This window comes from Artibeus jamaicensis, unplaced genomic scaffold, assembly GCF_021234435.1.
Source record: "Artibeus jamaicensis isolate MK-2021 breed Jamaican fruit bat unplaced genomic scaffold, CSHL_Jam_final contig_781, whole genome shotgun sequence".
NCBI lineage: Eukaryota > Metazoa > Chordata > Mammalia > Chiroptera > Phyllostomidae > Artibeus > Artibeus jamaicensis.
In genome coordinates, this window is record NW_026521968.1 from 8,303,345 (window position 1) to 8,319,016 (window position 15,672).

At 42.4% G+C, this 15,672-nt stretch overlaps 1 protein-coding gene across 4 annotated transcripts; it reads right to left on the reverse strand.

Annotated features, from left to right (window-relative positions):
- Positions 1-1,124: 1,124 nt before the first annotated feature.
- Positions 1,125-10,020, reverse strand: LOC119043060 (C-type lectin domain family 10 member A-like). Of its 4 annotated transcripts, none has more exons than XM_053672664.1 (10): positions 9,785-10,020; positions 8,923-9,000; positions 8,243-8,359; positions 7,863-7,958; positions 7,700-7,771; positions 7,528-7,599; positions 7,335-7,421; positions 7,094-7,245; positions 6,152-6,258; positions 1,125-6,017 (listed from the first exon to the last, which is right to left on the reverse strand). In XM_053672664.1, exons 2-10 carry the CDS (start codon positions 8,987-8,989, stop codon positions 5,861-5,863), a joined length of 927 nt encoding a protein of 308 aa, XP_053528639.1. In that variant the 5' UTR covers positions 8,990-9,000; positions 9,785-10,020; the 3' UTR covers positions 1,125-5,860. The 4 variants fall into 4 exon arrangements, with proteins under 4 accessions (XP_053528639.1, XP_053528637.1, XP_053528640.1 ...); XM_053672662.1 differs by having other exon boundaries at positions 8,923-9,008; positions 9,785-10,019; XM_053672665.1 differs by lacking the exon at positions 8,243-8,359 and having other exon boundaries at positions 8,923-9,008; positions 9,785-10,019.
- Positions 10,021-15,672: the final 5,652 nt, after the last annotated feature.

Here is a 15,672-nt window from a genome sequence, read left to right on the forward strand (position 1 = left end):
CAATTTTCTGTGTTCTGGCTATGTTTTCTGTTGCTAATATTTAGTTTTCTCTAATCTTGGTTGTGTGAGAAGGCACGGCACATCCACCTATGCCTCCATCTTGGCGGAAGTCCTCATAATTTCTTAAACACAATTTTATGCATATTTAGACTTTTATTCTCCTATATAAATATTAATTTTATCTTGTTCCCAAAAATGTTTGTTGGCATCAAGATAAAAATTGCATTATGTTTATATATAATTTGTCTAGTTGACATTTATAGACCACTCCACCCAACACCAGCAGAACACACCTTATTTTCAAGGACATGGAATTTCACCAACATATACCATATCATGGATCATAAAAAGCTTTTAATACATTTAAACAAGTGGAAATTTAAAACACAAATTCTCAGATCATAATGGAATTAAACCAGAAATCAATAACAAGACAGTAATTAAAAAATCTCCAAAACCAAAAAATTAAGCAACATGAAATCAAAGAGAAAGTCTCAAGAGAAATTAGAAACTATTTTAATCTTCTTAAATTTATTGAGACTTTTCTTGTGGCCTAACATGTGGCCTATCCTAGAGAATGTCCCATGCACATTTGAAAAAAGTATATGTTTTGCTGCTTTGGGGTAAAATGCTCAGAAGATATCAATTAAATCCATATGTTCTAGTGAGTCATTTAAAGTTGTTTCCCTTTCGATTTTCTGTCTGGGAGATCTATTCAATGATGTCAATGGGGTATTAAAACTACCTACTATGACTGTATTACTATCCACCTGTCCCTTATGTCTATTGAGATTTGCTTTACATATTTGGGTGCTCCTATGTTGGGTGCATAAATGCTTAAAAGAGTTATAGCCTCTTGTTTGATTGATCCCTTTATCATTACATAATGTCTTTATTTCTCTACTATAGCCTTAGTTTTAAAGTTTAGTTTGTCTGATATTATTGCTACCCCAGCTTTTTTTTAACTAGAAAAATTTAATGACCTGGAATCATTTTTTTATTGTTGTTCTATTATAGTTGTCCCAATTTTCCTCTATTGCTCTCCCCTACCCTGCCCACCACCACCCCTGCCCCACCCACCATCACCCCCTGCCCCATTCCTACAGTCAATCTGCACCCGGTCGTCCATGCCCATGGATCCTTTTTACTTGTTCTTTAATTAGACACTTCCCCTTTTTTCCTCCTTAACCCCTCTCCCCCGACTCCTCTGGTCCCTGTCAGTTTGTTTCTTATTTCCATGCCTCTGGTTCTATTTTGCTCGTTTGTTTGTTTTGTTTGTTAGGTTCCTGTTGTAGATGAGATCGTATGGTATTTGCCTTTTGCCACCTGTCTTATTTCATGTAACACAGTACTCTCCACTTCCATCCATGCTGTTGCAAAAGGTAGTTCTTTCTTTCTGCTGTAGAGCCCAGCTTTTTTTTTTCTTTTCATTCCATTTGCATGAAATATCTTTTTCCATCCCTTTACTCTCAGTCTATGTGTATCTTTCATTCTGAGGTGGGTCTCTTGTAGACAGCATATAAGTATGGGTCTTGTTTTCTTGTCCATTCAGCTACCAGATACCTTTTGATTGGAGCATTTAAGCCTTTTACACTTAAAATGATTATTTTAAATAATATATATTATTAATTATGCTATTGCAGTTGTCCCATTTTTCCCTCTTTATTCCCCTCTGTCCTGCACACCCCCTCCTAACCACATCCCCCCCTTTAGTTCATATCCATGGGTCATACATGTAAGCTCTTTGGTTTCTACATTTCCTATACTATTCTTAACCTCCCCCTGTCTATTTTCTACCTACTATTTATGCTACTTATTCTCTCTACGTCTCCCCCATCTCTCCCCCTCCCACTCCCTTGCTGCTAACCCTCTATGTGATCTCCATTAAAATGATTATTGATAGGTATGTATTTATTGCCATTTTATTCTTTATAATTATGTTCCTTTTCTTTCTTTCTCTTCTTAAAGAAGTCCCTTTTTCATCCCTTATAATGCTGGTCTGGTAGTAATAAACTCCTTTAGCATTTTATTTTCTGAGAAGCTCTTTATTTCTCTCTTAATTTTAAATGATAGCCTTGCTGGATAGAGTAGTCTTGGTTGTAGGTCCTTCTTTTCATAACTTGGAATATTTCATGCCAATCCCTTCTGGCCTGAAACGTTTCTGTTGAGGAATTATCTGACAGTCTCATGGGATGTCCCTCTTAGGCTTACTGTCTTTCTATTGCTACTTTTAAGATTCTTTCTTTGTCTTTAACCTTTGGCATTTTAGTTATGATGTGTCTTGGCATGGGCCTCTTTGGGTTCATCTTGTTTGGACTCTCTGTGCTTCCTGGACTTGTGTGTGTTTTTCCTTCACCAAGTTAGAGAAGTTTTCAATCATTATTTCTTCAAATGGGTTCTTAATTCCTTCCTCCCTGTCTCTTCTAGTACCCCTATAATGTACACATTGTTATGTTTCATTTAATACCAGGGGTCACTTAGACTATACTAATTTTTTTTAATTCTTTTTTCTTTTTGCTGCTCTGATTGGCTGTCTCCTACTACCTTGTCTTCCAAATTACTAGTTTTATCCCTTGCTTCAACTAATCTACGTTTGGTTCCTTCTAGTATATTCTTAATTTTGAATATTATAATATTCATTTCTGCCTGTTTTTTTGTTTCTCTATGTCCCTTTTTATGCTTACTATCTCTTTGTTTATGCTCTCACTGAGTTCATCCATTCTTCCTGTAAGTTCCTTGAGCATCCTTATATACATTGTTTTGAGCTTTGTATCTGGTAGTTCGCTTGCCTCCATTTCATTTAGTTCCTTTTTTCTGAGGATTGCTCCTGTTCTTTTATTCAGGGCATGTTTCCTGTCTTCCCATTTTGGCTGTCTCTCTGTATTTTTTCCTGTGTATTAGGTAAATCTGCTATGACTCCTAGTCTTGGTAGGGATGCCTTATGTGATAGGTATCCTGGGGGGCTCAGTCACATAGTCACCCTTATCACTTTAGCAAGGTGCTCTAGAAATGTTCCCTATGTGGGTTATGTGAGCCTCCCTATTATAGTTGAGTCTTGATTGTTGTTGGCTCCTCCATGTGTGTATTTGACCTTTAGGCTGGCTGACAGTAAGGATCAACCCCAATCACAATGTATGAGCTCCTGTGTGGGTGTGGATCACATGAAGCAGAATTTGCCTTAGCAGGGTCTGGTGCCTGCATAAATTTCCCTTTAGATGTGCTACTTGTGGAGTTAATTGGGTTCTGTTTTGATGTGACCTAAAGCCCAGCACTGGGTGTCTTAGTTCTGGAGCATCTTGGGAGGTACTCCAGTGAAGTCAATGTCAGATGCTAACTGTGTCTGACCCTGGGCTACCTATATGTAGCTACAAAGCAATCCACAGTTTGTGGCTGCTTCCGCTTGGCTGGATGTGTGGAAGGGTCCAAGGTGGGCATCAAAGCTGGCTTCTCCAGCACTGAGCTCGAGAGCAAGTCAGCAAAAGGCCCAAGGCACCTCAGATTCACTTCTACTTGCCTCAGTATGGTGGCTGCCTGTTAGGCTCAGCCACTGAAAGATCCTTTTGTGGTACAAAATTATCTGATAGGTTCTCAGTGAGTCACCAGGTACTCAGTCTGATTATTGTTATGTGATGCTGGTAGGCAGGGAGAAGTGAAGGTGAGCTGCCTCCCAGGAGATAATTTTGTCCTTCTCATACCTTCCTACTAACATCACCCTCTTTATTTTTAATTAACGCTAATTGAAACCCTCCTATATGCCAGCTACTTGCATGGGTGCAAATGATACAGCAATGCATGGGTCCTGGCCTCTCTTAATGAGAACCCTTAGTTCTGGGAGGGTTCTTTACAGCTGAGATGCTTCCTCTGGTATGTCAGATTGATTGAAAACCACAGCAATCTCCACCACTCCCTATATCCGTTCTCTCCACAATATGGCTTTATAGCTCCTCCCATCAAAAGGTAGAGTCTATTCCCTGCCTCCTTGAATTGGGGCTGCCTTGTGATCTACATTGGCCAACAGGATTTAGCAGAAGTGATGCTTGTTCCAAAACTAAGACTCTACCTGCATATTTCTAGTTACTCTTTTGAACCCTGCCCAAACACTATGTGAATAAGCCAAGGCTAGCCTAAAAATGGCCCAGCCATCCCATTGTTCCAGCCCGGAGTCAGGCAAATGTCAGACATGGGAGTGAGGCTGTTCTAAACCAGCTAGATCCCCACCAGTCCACCAGCTGACCTCAAATACATGAACGAGCCCAGTTAAGATGAGCCAAGCCTGGCCAGACAAAAAAACACCCAGCTGACCTATAGACACATTAGCTATAATACATGGATACTGCTTTAAGCCACTGAGCATTGAGGTGGTTTTGTACACAGCAGTAGCTAATGAATACACCTGGGGTCGTTATCTACCTTTCCCAACAACTCTAGGATCTTCAAAGAAATTAGGCAGTCACTTTCCTTATCACACCAAGAATACACAGCTTTTAAATGACAGAAAAAATGGAATTCAATGCATATGAAAGAAAATGTTCCTTTCACTATAACACAGCTTCTGTATTCTGTTCTATGGTTGTTAGAAATCAGTCAACATGAAATGCATATGGTTTCACAAAACAGTATATACTGTGTGATTTCATTTATATGAAATTCTAGAATAGGCAAAACCAATCATCAGTGAAAGAAAGGAGACTATTGACTGCCTGGTGACAAGAAAGTGGGTTAGACTGCAAAGGAGAACTGGGGACTTGGAGGAGGAGGTAGAAATGTCCTATACCTTGTTTGAGTCATAGTTATCTAGGTATTTATATTTTTCAAAAGTCATCTCTACTCTTTAAGTGGGTGCATTTTATTGTGTAAGGATTATACCTCAATAAAGTTGATTGTTTTAAGTTAAAAAAACTTAGGTTTGTGAAACTATGGAGACAGGGAACCCTTAGGCACTACTGATGGGAATGTAAACTGGTGCATGCACTGTGGAAACGATATGAAGGTTACTTTATAAATTAAAAATAGAACTACCCTATGATCCAGCAATCCCACTTCTGGAAATTTATCCAAAGGAAATGAAAATGGGAAAGCAAGGGAATACCTGCACCTCCATGTTCACTGCAGCATTACTAACAATAGCCAAGATAAGGGAGTAATCTAAGTGTTCATCAATGGATGAATAGAGAAAGAAGATGTGGTACATATGTACAATGGATTATTATTTGTTCATGAGGTAGAAAAATCCTGCCATTTGCTATGACATGGTGGACCTTGAGGGCATTCCGCTACATGAAGTAAGCCAGACTGAGAAAGACAAATACTGCATGGCATCACTTATATGTGGAATCTAAACTTAAATTCATAAAAGCAGTAGAAAAGTGGTTGACTGGGAGTGAGGAAAATAGAGAGATGTTGGTAAGTGGGTACAAACTACAGTTATAAAATTAATAAAGTCTGAGAATCTAATGGAAAACGTGATGACTACAGTTGATAACACTGTATGGTATAATTGAAATTTGCTGAGAGTAAAACTTAAGTGTTTGCACACACAAAAGATAAATGTGTGTGTTATAGGTGTGGTAATTAAGTAGATAGGGAAATCTTTTACGATGTATACATATATAAATGAGGTACGTTTTAAGTAACTTACATTTTTTATATTATTTATACCTCAATAGAGCTGAAATTTAATTTTAAAAAACATCTTAGTAACTCTATACAGTCTTTTGGAAGTTGAGGGGGAAAACTTGAACGTGATGGCAGAGCTCTGATCTCCCGGGGCTCTTGTTAGGAGTGTCTTGGAAGAATCCTCTCCCCAATCCCTCCCATTTCCATGGTTGAGTGGTCCACAGGAAGCAGCTCTCAGACACTCCTATGTAAACTTGCCTAAGCTGCCCTCACAGATCCAGTGGTAGGGCCTCTGGCAGACGTCGTCATTCCACTTGCCATCAGGGTGGAAGTGAGCACAGTCCTCACCTCCACCCAGCCCGTGCCCATGCCAGTTGTCTGGTTGGCCTGGCTTCCAGTTCCTGAGGTGGGAGAGCAAGAGCAAGCTAGAAAGGTCAGATGGAACAGAATCCAGAACTGGGAAGAAGGGGCCATAGGTAAGATCCTCTGGGAGCAGAGCTAAAGGAGGAAAGGCACAGAAAGCAGGTGTACTCACTTGAAGTTGGTCTCATAGTCTGTTCCATCCACCCATTTCCAGACTCCTTCAGGATCACTGAGGCCCATCCAGGTGTATGAGTATCCTATATGTTGCTGGACAAAATCCTGGGACAATGGAATGACATTGGTCACCACTCCCTATTCCAGCCAACTCCTTGGATTACGTGTTCTAAATTTTACATTTATATTAAATCAGTTGAGGGGATTTGGGATGTTTATCCCAATGCACAGGCCAATTACTACCATGCACTGCTTAAGGACAGGGACAAGGAATCGTCATTATGTGAACATCACAAAGTGCACTTAGCAAACCTAGGCCATATGCTACAGCCTACTGCTCCTAGGCTATGAGTCTATGTGGGCATGTCACCGTATGAAACCACAGGAGATGAAGTCAAATACTAGAGAAAAGGATGCACTCAAGAGACACAAAAACACAAGATGTATGTGGCTGCTGCCAGCAAAACGTGGCATACTCTTTCACAGTTCTCACAAGTAGAAAAAGCACATTCTAAAATAATGATAAAAAGTATAGTATCATAAATACATAAATCAGTAATTATTATTACTTTCGAGTAGATTGTACTGTACGTAATTGTAAGTGCTGAATTTTATACGTAAACGACGGGCAATGAAGTAGGTGTGTTACACCAGCACCACCACAAACCCATGAGTAATGCTCTGCACTATGACATTTTCATGGCTACTGCTCACGACAGAGGAATTTTCCAGCTCTATTACAATCTTATGAGACAATTGTTCTATATTTGGTCAGTCCTTGACAGAAATGTCATTATGTGGCCCATGACTATAAATCTGTGAGGGAGGGTTCAGATGACAGTGTCTTTAAAACTCCTTTGGTGATGCCAATGTGCAGCCCCCACTGAGAACCATTTTCTTAAAGGGGCCACATCTTGGACTTGAGCACCAGAGCCCTCACCTGCTCCTGTCTAGAGTTGATGATCACCAGGTGTGCATTCGCCATCTGGCAGTACTTCTCAGCCTCCGGCCAGGGCCTCCCAGTACGAGAGAACCAATAGCAGCTGCTTTCATACTCTAGCCAGTTAACAGGGCAGCAGGTCTTCTGGGAACCTGAAGGGTGGGTGTAGGGAGGGTCTGAGATGCTGCCCAGTAGGACAAGGGTAGGAGATGGGGCTAGGCACTCCTCGCACTCCACTCACCATTGCTCTTGAGCACAGCCATTTGGCAACTCAGGGAGTTCAGGTCTCTGGCCAGCTCCTGGACTCGCATGACCATGTCAGAATAGCCTGGGACACACACAGAAGAACAGTGGGACACTCCAGGGGGTTCAACCTTGGACCCTAACTGTCCTCCCACCACATCAGACCCAGTGGAGGGGAGAAGGGGCCTGACCTGCTTTGAGTTCCTGCTGCTCTTTCTCCACCTTGCTCTCCAAAGAGAACACCTTGTCATTCAAGCTGTGAGCTGGAAGGGAGGGCACTCAGCACTCAGGCTGCTCCCACCCCACCTGTTTCCTGAGAGCCCCACCCCACCCTTGCACACACACTCCTGGAGGGTCTCTCACCTGCTTGCAGCTGCTGCCCCTGGCTTTCCACCTCTGCTTTCAGAGATGTTATCATTTCTTGCAAGAGGCCACCTGGAGGACATGGGGACTCAGTGCTCAGGATTCAGCTCCCACCCACCACACCCCCTCATCCCAGTCCAGAGCCCCTTCCAGCCAGGCTCACCCTGGGCATGCAGTGCCTGGACCTCTGCCTCAGTGTTTGAAGTGAAGTTGCTGTAAGTTGCTCTCAGGGTCTCCAGGTCCCTCTGAATCTTGGAACCTGATTGGGCAGACAGCACACTGAGTGCTAAGAGTCATCAGGTGCTTCCTGTACTGGCATCAAGTGGGGCACTTGACATGCATTGTCTCATTGGGTCCTCACTGCCACTCATCCCAAAGGTAAAGGCCCTGTTTTGTGCAAGCTTGCAGATGAGGAGAGTAAGGCTGGGAGAGGTTAAATAATTTCACTACATTACCCATTATCCACTATGATCATTATCAGTGCCCACATCATTGAACCCCAGTCACTATTGCCCCCATTACTGCCCACCCTGTGACCCTCACTTTGGGATCCAACCACACAGATGCCAACCAGCAGGAGGAGGCTGAGGCCCAGGAAGAGCAGGAAGAGGCGGGGTCCAGAGCAGAGGTGCTGCAGGAGGACCTGGGGCACAGGCAGCCCTGCAAGAGGAGAGGACTTTAGGACAAGGAGGACCAGGACAGGAGAGAGACAGGGGAGGAGGAGAGGCCACAGGGACCTGACAGGAGGAAGGCTGGTACAGGGAAAGCTGGGGGAGGCTGTGATGCAGGGGATGTCCAGGCCTCTGACCACTCATGGACCAGCACAGTCCTCAGTCACATGGGCCCTCACGTGCCTTGTGGCACCTGATGGTCTTATCACCAGGGCTGGTTTGGGGCAGGCAGATACAGAGAGTTGGGGCAGCCAGGCCCTCAGCAGGCTCACGCTTATCTGTATTGTCAGTTATCAAATGTTTCCTTTCTAAACATGACTATTCACTCCCCCAGTGCAAATGTTCAGCCCTGCACCAGAGAATGGTCCACCAGGCCTACTATGATCCTCCCTGGTCCAGTCTTTTTGAGAATCTTGTATCTTCTTCTGATGGGAATCTTGACCCCACTAGTGGGAACCCTAGCAGTGCACATGCTGTGCAGATGTGCTATGACAACAGGTCCTTCTAATCATATTATGAGGGTATTTTGGGAAACACCCTTCTCCTTCTTACCATTTCTAGTCCTCTGGCTATTCTTCTCACTCTCCAAGGACTGGAGGTCTTCATACTTCATTGACATGGTTGGACCCCCTGCAAGACTGTCAAAGCTGAAATGGAGGCAGGGCCAGGGCCAGGCTGGGGCTGAATTTTGGGGGACTGGGGAGGCTGGGACTATATTGGAGCTGAGGTCAGGGCTGGAGTTGAGGCAAGAGAAGTTCAGGTTGAGGATGAGCCAGGGAATAGGACTAGGAATGGAATTAGGCCTGGGTTTGCAGCTGAGGTCAGAAGTGAGGTCAGGACTGATCTTTGGGCCAGGGTAGGGTTAAGTGTTGGTGAAAGTAGAAGTGAAGTTAGAGCTAAATTTACTAGTAGAATGGGGCTATCGTTGGGGCTACAATTGAGGTTACATTTCCTCCTAGGACTGGGGTCAATACTCATGTTGATACCATGGATAGAGCCTGGCCTAACTTGGCCCTGAAGCTGGAAATAGAGCAGGCTGGAGGGTCACCTTGGGGTTGGGGATGGTATTAAGATTCATGTTGACTCGGGTTGAAGCTCTGGGTGGGAGTTAAAGAACAAGCTGGGGTTAGTATTAGAATTAGTGGTGTGGCCTGGCTGGGGGATGAGGATAGGGCTGGAAATGGGCTGGAGATGGAGCTGAGTGTGGTCTCAGTTTGTGACTGAGGTTTGGCTGTCATACCTAAAGCCAAATCCAGTAAATGAGTAGAATCTCTACTTGGTCATTAAATCTCCCAGCTGCCTTTTTGTATCTCTTCCTATTCATTTCACTTGAGGCCCACAGTCCCCTCTTCTGCTTTCTCCGACTCCCTCCCTCCCTGCCCCTTGGTCTCACCTGCATCCCCAGCCCAGTTACCTGTGCAAAATATGGAGGCTGTGATGCTTGGTTTTGTTGGGCAGCAATGAGTAGAGTTGGATAAAATGAAATCCTGGAGAGTGGAGTAGAGGTGACCAAGGGAGGAGTCACGTGAGTGCCTGGAATCCTGCTGGTCCCTGTGTCTGAAAGCTCAGGAGTCTATAATCTGGGATCTCTTGTGTCCTTGACTTTGGGCAGTAAATAATAATCAGAACTCAGGCAGATACTGCGTGTGTGAAGATGGTATATATGGGGCCAGCTTTGATCTCCTCCTCCAGGGTGTGTCTCCTCTCTTTTCATTTCTTTTCAGTTTTCTGACTTCCTCATTTTTATTACTTAGTAAATGTATCTGGATCAGAAGGGATCAAAGGTATAGTCTGTTTGTTCTTCTCTGTCCCACACCCTCTTTCACTTCCTGCATCTGAATTTTCTGGAATTGTTGGCATTTCCACCACTGAATGTGCAGGTCTGCCCTTATTCAGTCTTGTCTCGAGTCCTTGGCATCTGACCTTCCTCTCAAGCTTCAGCCATCACACTCCTCCTACTCTGACCTAGCTTCCCTTACCCAATCCAAGGGAGGAAAGAGGGGAAAGAGAGTAGGGTTCATGGCCACATTGGGAGGGGAGGGACTAGGGATTGGAACAAAATTTATTGAGCATCAAATTTATGATGGGGATTGTGCCAGACACATGCTGAAAATCAAACACTTAGTTCCTCCCAGAATCATGGGAGACACTCTAAATTATTAACATTATTGGAAAAGTAATTTTGACCTTGTGGATCCCTAACTAGGTCTCATGGACCTTAAGGAGGTCAATGTCAGAGAATGAGAGCCTTGGTATAAAATAACTAATATTTTATAATGACTGTTATTCAGGCATGTTGAAAAATTATTTTGTTAGTTCCATAAATTTTAGCTTAAATACTAGCTTAAATACTAGCTTAAATACTAGCTTATTGCATTTAAGTGTGTCATTATAGTGCCAAAGATCAGAGAAAATTATGTCAAAACAATTCATTGCATGTTTTCCTGCATGTATATATACCGACTTACACATTATATATTGAAAGTCAGTTAAAATGTATTTTAACTCATTAATGAGGAAGTCAATAGCATGGTAGAGCTAATAAAGGAGAATATATCATAAACAGAAATATTGTTAGAAGTAGAAAAAAATTACTGTAATACTATTCCTAAATTAGATGCAAAACTTACTCTACTGGGCAATAAACCTGTAATCTTTGCGTATTTTTTCCTGTCTAAAGGAAATTATTTGCATTGCTACTGGACAAGAATAATTTGCCTTGCTCTCAGTTTTATTACAGAGTTTTATCATATGCTAATTTATATTACATATAAGTTAAATGAAAGCATACTTCCCCTAAAGAGTTAGATGATTCTTGAGTGTGTCTTTTTTTTTTAAGATTCTATTTACTTATCTTTAGAGGGGAAGGAAAGAAGAGAGGGAGAGAGACATCAATGTATGGTTGCCTCTCATCTGTCCTCTGATGGGAACTGGCCTGCAACCCAGGCATGTGCCCTGACTGGGAATCGGACCGCGATCCTTTGCTTCGCAGGCCCGCACTCAATCCACTGAGCTACACCAGCCAGGGCTCAAGTGTGTCTCTTAGACAATTGTACGACAATTATAGACATACATTCTGTGTTTTGTCTATCTTTAAGTTTTGGATATTTCTTCTAAAAGTCCCTTGTAATCATAATCTCAAAACATTTTCCGTGATCACTAAAAAAGGCTGACTTATCCTGGTTCATTTTTTTTTATTATTCTTTTAATATTAAATTTTATTTAGTTACTTTTCAAGTACATTTTTTTTTAATCTATTTCTCCCATCCCACCCCACCCCCCCACCCGGTCTCCCCCCTCCCTCCCATTCCCCCCCCAGTCCTCATCTCTGTGTCTTTCATACTTGTTCCTCAAAATCCCTCCCCCTTTTTCCCCTTAAGTTCCCTTCCCTGGTTCATTTAAATAGGTCAAGGTTGAGGGGAGAGGAAGCAGAAGAGGCAGGAGAGATTCAGTGTGGGAGGAACCCAGTCTGTGGCTGCTGCCTTTGAAAATGGGGGGATTGAGGAATATTGGCAGCTTCCCAAAGCAAAGAGAAGCCCTCAACTCAGGAGGAAATGGGACCTGAATCTGATAGCAGCAATAAACTGAATTCTGCCAACAACTCAAGTGAGCAAACCTATTCTACCCTACAGACTACAGAAAGTTGCTCTACATGTTAGCCCAGAAACACCTATCTAAGGCTTCTGAAGTAAAGAACTAAAAGGTAGTAAGTTTGTGTTCCTGTAAGATGCTGAACATATGATAGTTTTTATAGCATCAGTAGGAAACTAATAGTTTCTAAACCATTTGTCCTCCGTAATTATAGGCCTGATTATACTATGAACTTATATGTGACCAGTGCTAGTAAAGAACTTACCATAAGACTAATTTTCACAAAATTCTGTTTTAGATATTATTACTTCCACTTCACAGATAACAAAACTGAAATCTAAAAAAGAAAAATAACTTTCTAAAAGCTGAGCAGCTGGAAAACTCTGTGACTAGTATTCAAAAAATAGGGCTTGAAATGAGATTACATTTTAAACCACTATAACCTACAATTATGTATTTGTATACACATATTCCCATATATAACTGCACATACCTATTACACCTACATAAATACATTTTTTAAAATTCTAAGTAATAATGATTTGTGGAATGTGAATTAGTTATTATGTTACAGTGCTTCTCCTAGTTTGAGTAAAAATGTATCTTGCTCTGAATATTTAAATAAATGTAAATTATTTTGCTTAACTCCTTTGAATACATTTGCCTTAAAAAGTTAGTAAACATTTTTACTGTATTTAAAGATAAACATTTACTATATAAATATTAAAACTATTACAGTAGAACTCCCAGAAACTTGGTTCTTCTTGTCGACGCAGTAAAGAATTACAGATCAGCAAGCCTACTAGCATGTAAGCAAAGTTTATTAGTGCTCAATTCTAATGGGAAAGCAAAAGCAGGGTGGCCAGAGGCTGGGTGGCCAAAAAATGAACAAACAAATAAAATAAATAGGTGAACATGAAGTAGCAATGAATGTAATGAGCTTCCTGTGGTGTGGCCAGCAAATCTAGAGCCATGTGGTATTATACTACCAAAATCTAGGAAAATTGTGTCTGAGGACAATTATAAAACTTCACTAAGATGTGATACAATTGTAAATAAGGCTCAAGATGAATGATCTTTACTGAAACAATTCGACACATTCACTGGTACCTAAGACTTGGGTATTTTAACAAAGATAATGAGAAACAATTTGCCTTCATGGAAAAGTGCAGCAGTGCACATTCCTTGTCTTACCTATGTCAAAGCTACTGTTCTGTATCACGATAGATGGGCTACGTCAGCTTTATGCCGACTCTACTGTTCTTTATCATGATATAGTCTGGAGGGCATCTGGGACTTGTAACACCTTGCTGTTGCACAAAATACATGGTACGATTATATATTAATACCATTATACTAATTTCACCAGACCAGGAAGAGAGAGCAAACAAGCACCCTTGATGTCTGTCAGACACAGGCATGCTGGAGCAGTGCCATAAACTCTGCCAACACTCAATGGTCTTGGGTCTGTCAGATTGCCCTTCAAATGTTAGGGCTGAGTTGCCACACTTTCACTGCCCCTCACAAGATGATATATGATACCATCTCTTTTGGAGACAATGGAAAGTCTGGGATCCAAGGCTGGAGGTGGGAGTGTTTCCTCTCACTTACAGATTTTTTGCTTCCTGTCTTGCATTCTCAGGTTCAGTTAGTTTGGGAACCATAGTGCCCAAGAAAAGAATGTTTCCATGAGGACATAATTATTGTTCCATAAAATTGATATCTAAGAATAATTCCTGTTCATTTAGGCTCCTTTTGCCACTGAACCAACAGCGAGCAGAGGAGACAGTTCTTCTGGAGAAAGAGATTGATACCAATGACCAGGGGAAAATGGCAGGGGGTTGTTACATTCTGGGGCAAGGAAGACTATATCTGAAACCCAGAGGAGTTACTGGAGTGGCTTTAATACTTCTATGACCAGAAATAATGGTAAGTGGCAAATAGTGGCAACAAAGGCAAGATAGGAACTGTAAGGGCTTGCGTTGAGTGAGGATGAAAGTTTGGTCAGCCCACCAAGTGAAAAACAACCCTGCTAAACCGAGCTTTCAGCAGAGGATAAAGGGACCATGGAAAGTGGGTGAAGGAAAGCAACTATGTATGCCTCACATCCAGCTACTGAAACAGACAGTAGAACTGTAGTTCATGCTAATTAAATCTCCCTGCCCCCCTGCTAACCCATTTGAAATGTACTTGTCAAGACTAGCATTACATTAAGATTCTAGCTGAGAGTGTGACTGATTAATCAGCATCACTTAATGGCACCTAAACCATGTGTTTTTACCCCATGCTGAGGACATGAATTTCTTCAGCCAAGTGAAGAACAAGAATAAATGCTGAATGGTGAAAACAGGGAACTGTGCTGGTTATTCTTTGGGTCTCTGTCCAGAAACACTCTCCAGTTTCTTCTGCCCTGCTGTGCTCCAAAACGCTGATCACTATGGACTGCATCATGATGATCCCCTTGCCACAGGACCTCCTTTTGGGTCCTTCCAGTGGAAGGTGGGCACTGGTAGGAGCTCAGAGGGCAGGAAAAGAGCATTGCTATGTACTGGTTCTCTTGCTTTTGTCTAGTTGTCATGGCTCTGGTGGAACTGCATTTAATGTTTCTTCTAGGTGGCCCTCTTCCATGCTCCAGGGCCACTGAGGGCTCTAGTATCATGGCCCTTCCTCCTCTGCCTTCCTCCCAGACATGGTAGCAGCATTGTTGCTCCCAGTCACAGGAGGCTTCACCCACCTTTGGTAGGTGCTCGCATTCTAAAAATCTCCCTTCATTAAACTCTTTTCAGTTAAATTTCTCTGTACTGTCATCCGTATCTTGCTGGGACTGACTAAACCTTTTTAAAGAAATTATCATTGTCCACCAAGAATCCAGGTGGGAGGGAGAATAAATCTCCATTGGGAAGTCAACAGGCTGTTCAGATGTGACATGTCCAATGCAAGGCTTATGTCCCCATCCCACCCACAGAACCAGCTTCTCTCACAATCTTCCTCATCTCATTTAACCGGGCCCCATCCTTCTAGTTTCTCAAGCCCCAAACATGATATTATCCTTGACTCTGTCATTCTCCCAAACCCTTCATTCAGTCCATCAGCAAATCCTGGCAGTGTTACCTGAAAAACACGTCCAAATGTGAACACTTTTTCTCAACCCACCTTCATGACCCTGGCCAAGCCATCATGGCACCTCACCTGGAATATTGCAATGTCCCTGCCTGGATGCTGTCATCCTTGCCACCTTTCCTATGAGTCACACACAACCCAGCAGGCAGAATAATCCTGTTATAGTGTGAGCTCATTGTGTGAGTCCTGTGTCAAAGCTTTCTATAATTTCCTGTTGGACTGAGATTAGAAGCTAGTCCTTTCCAGTGGCCTTCTTTTACCCCTGCTCAGTCCACTCCAGCCACACCAGCCTCCTTGCCTTTCCCTGAACACAACAGTCATTTCACTGCCCAAGAGAGAACAAATAAGACACTGTACAGATACTAAAATGAGTGGAATATATCTTTATCTTTTCCACATTTTTTATTGTTGTTCAAGTACAATTGTCTCCATTTTGTCCCTACCATGCCCCCCAACCCCAGCCATCTCCACTTCCCACCCTTGATCCTACCCCCCCATCTGTATTTCTGATATGGAGGGATGTTTATGTAACATTGTTCATTTAAAAAGGCAAGGTGCACCCTGACTGGTGTGGCTCAGTAGAGTGCCAGC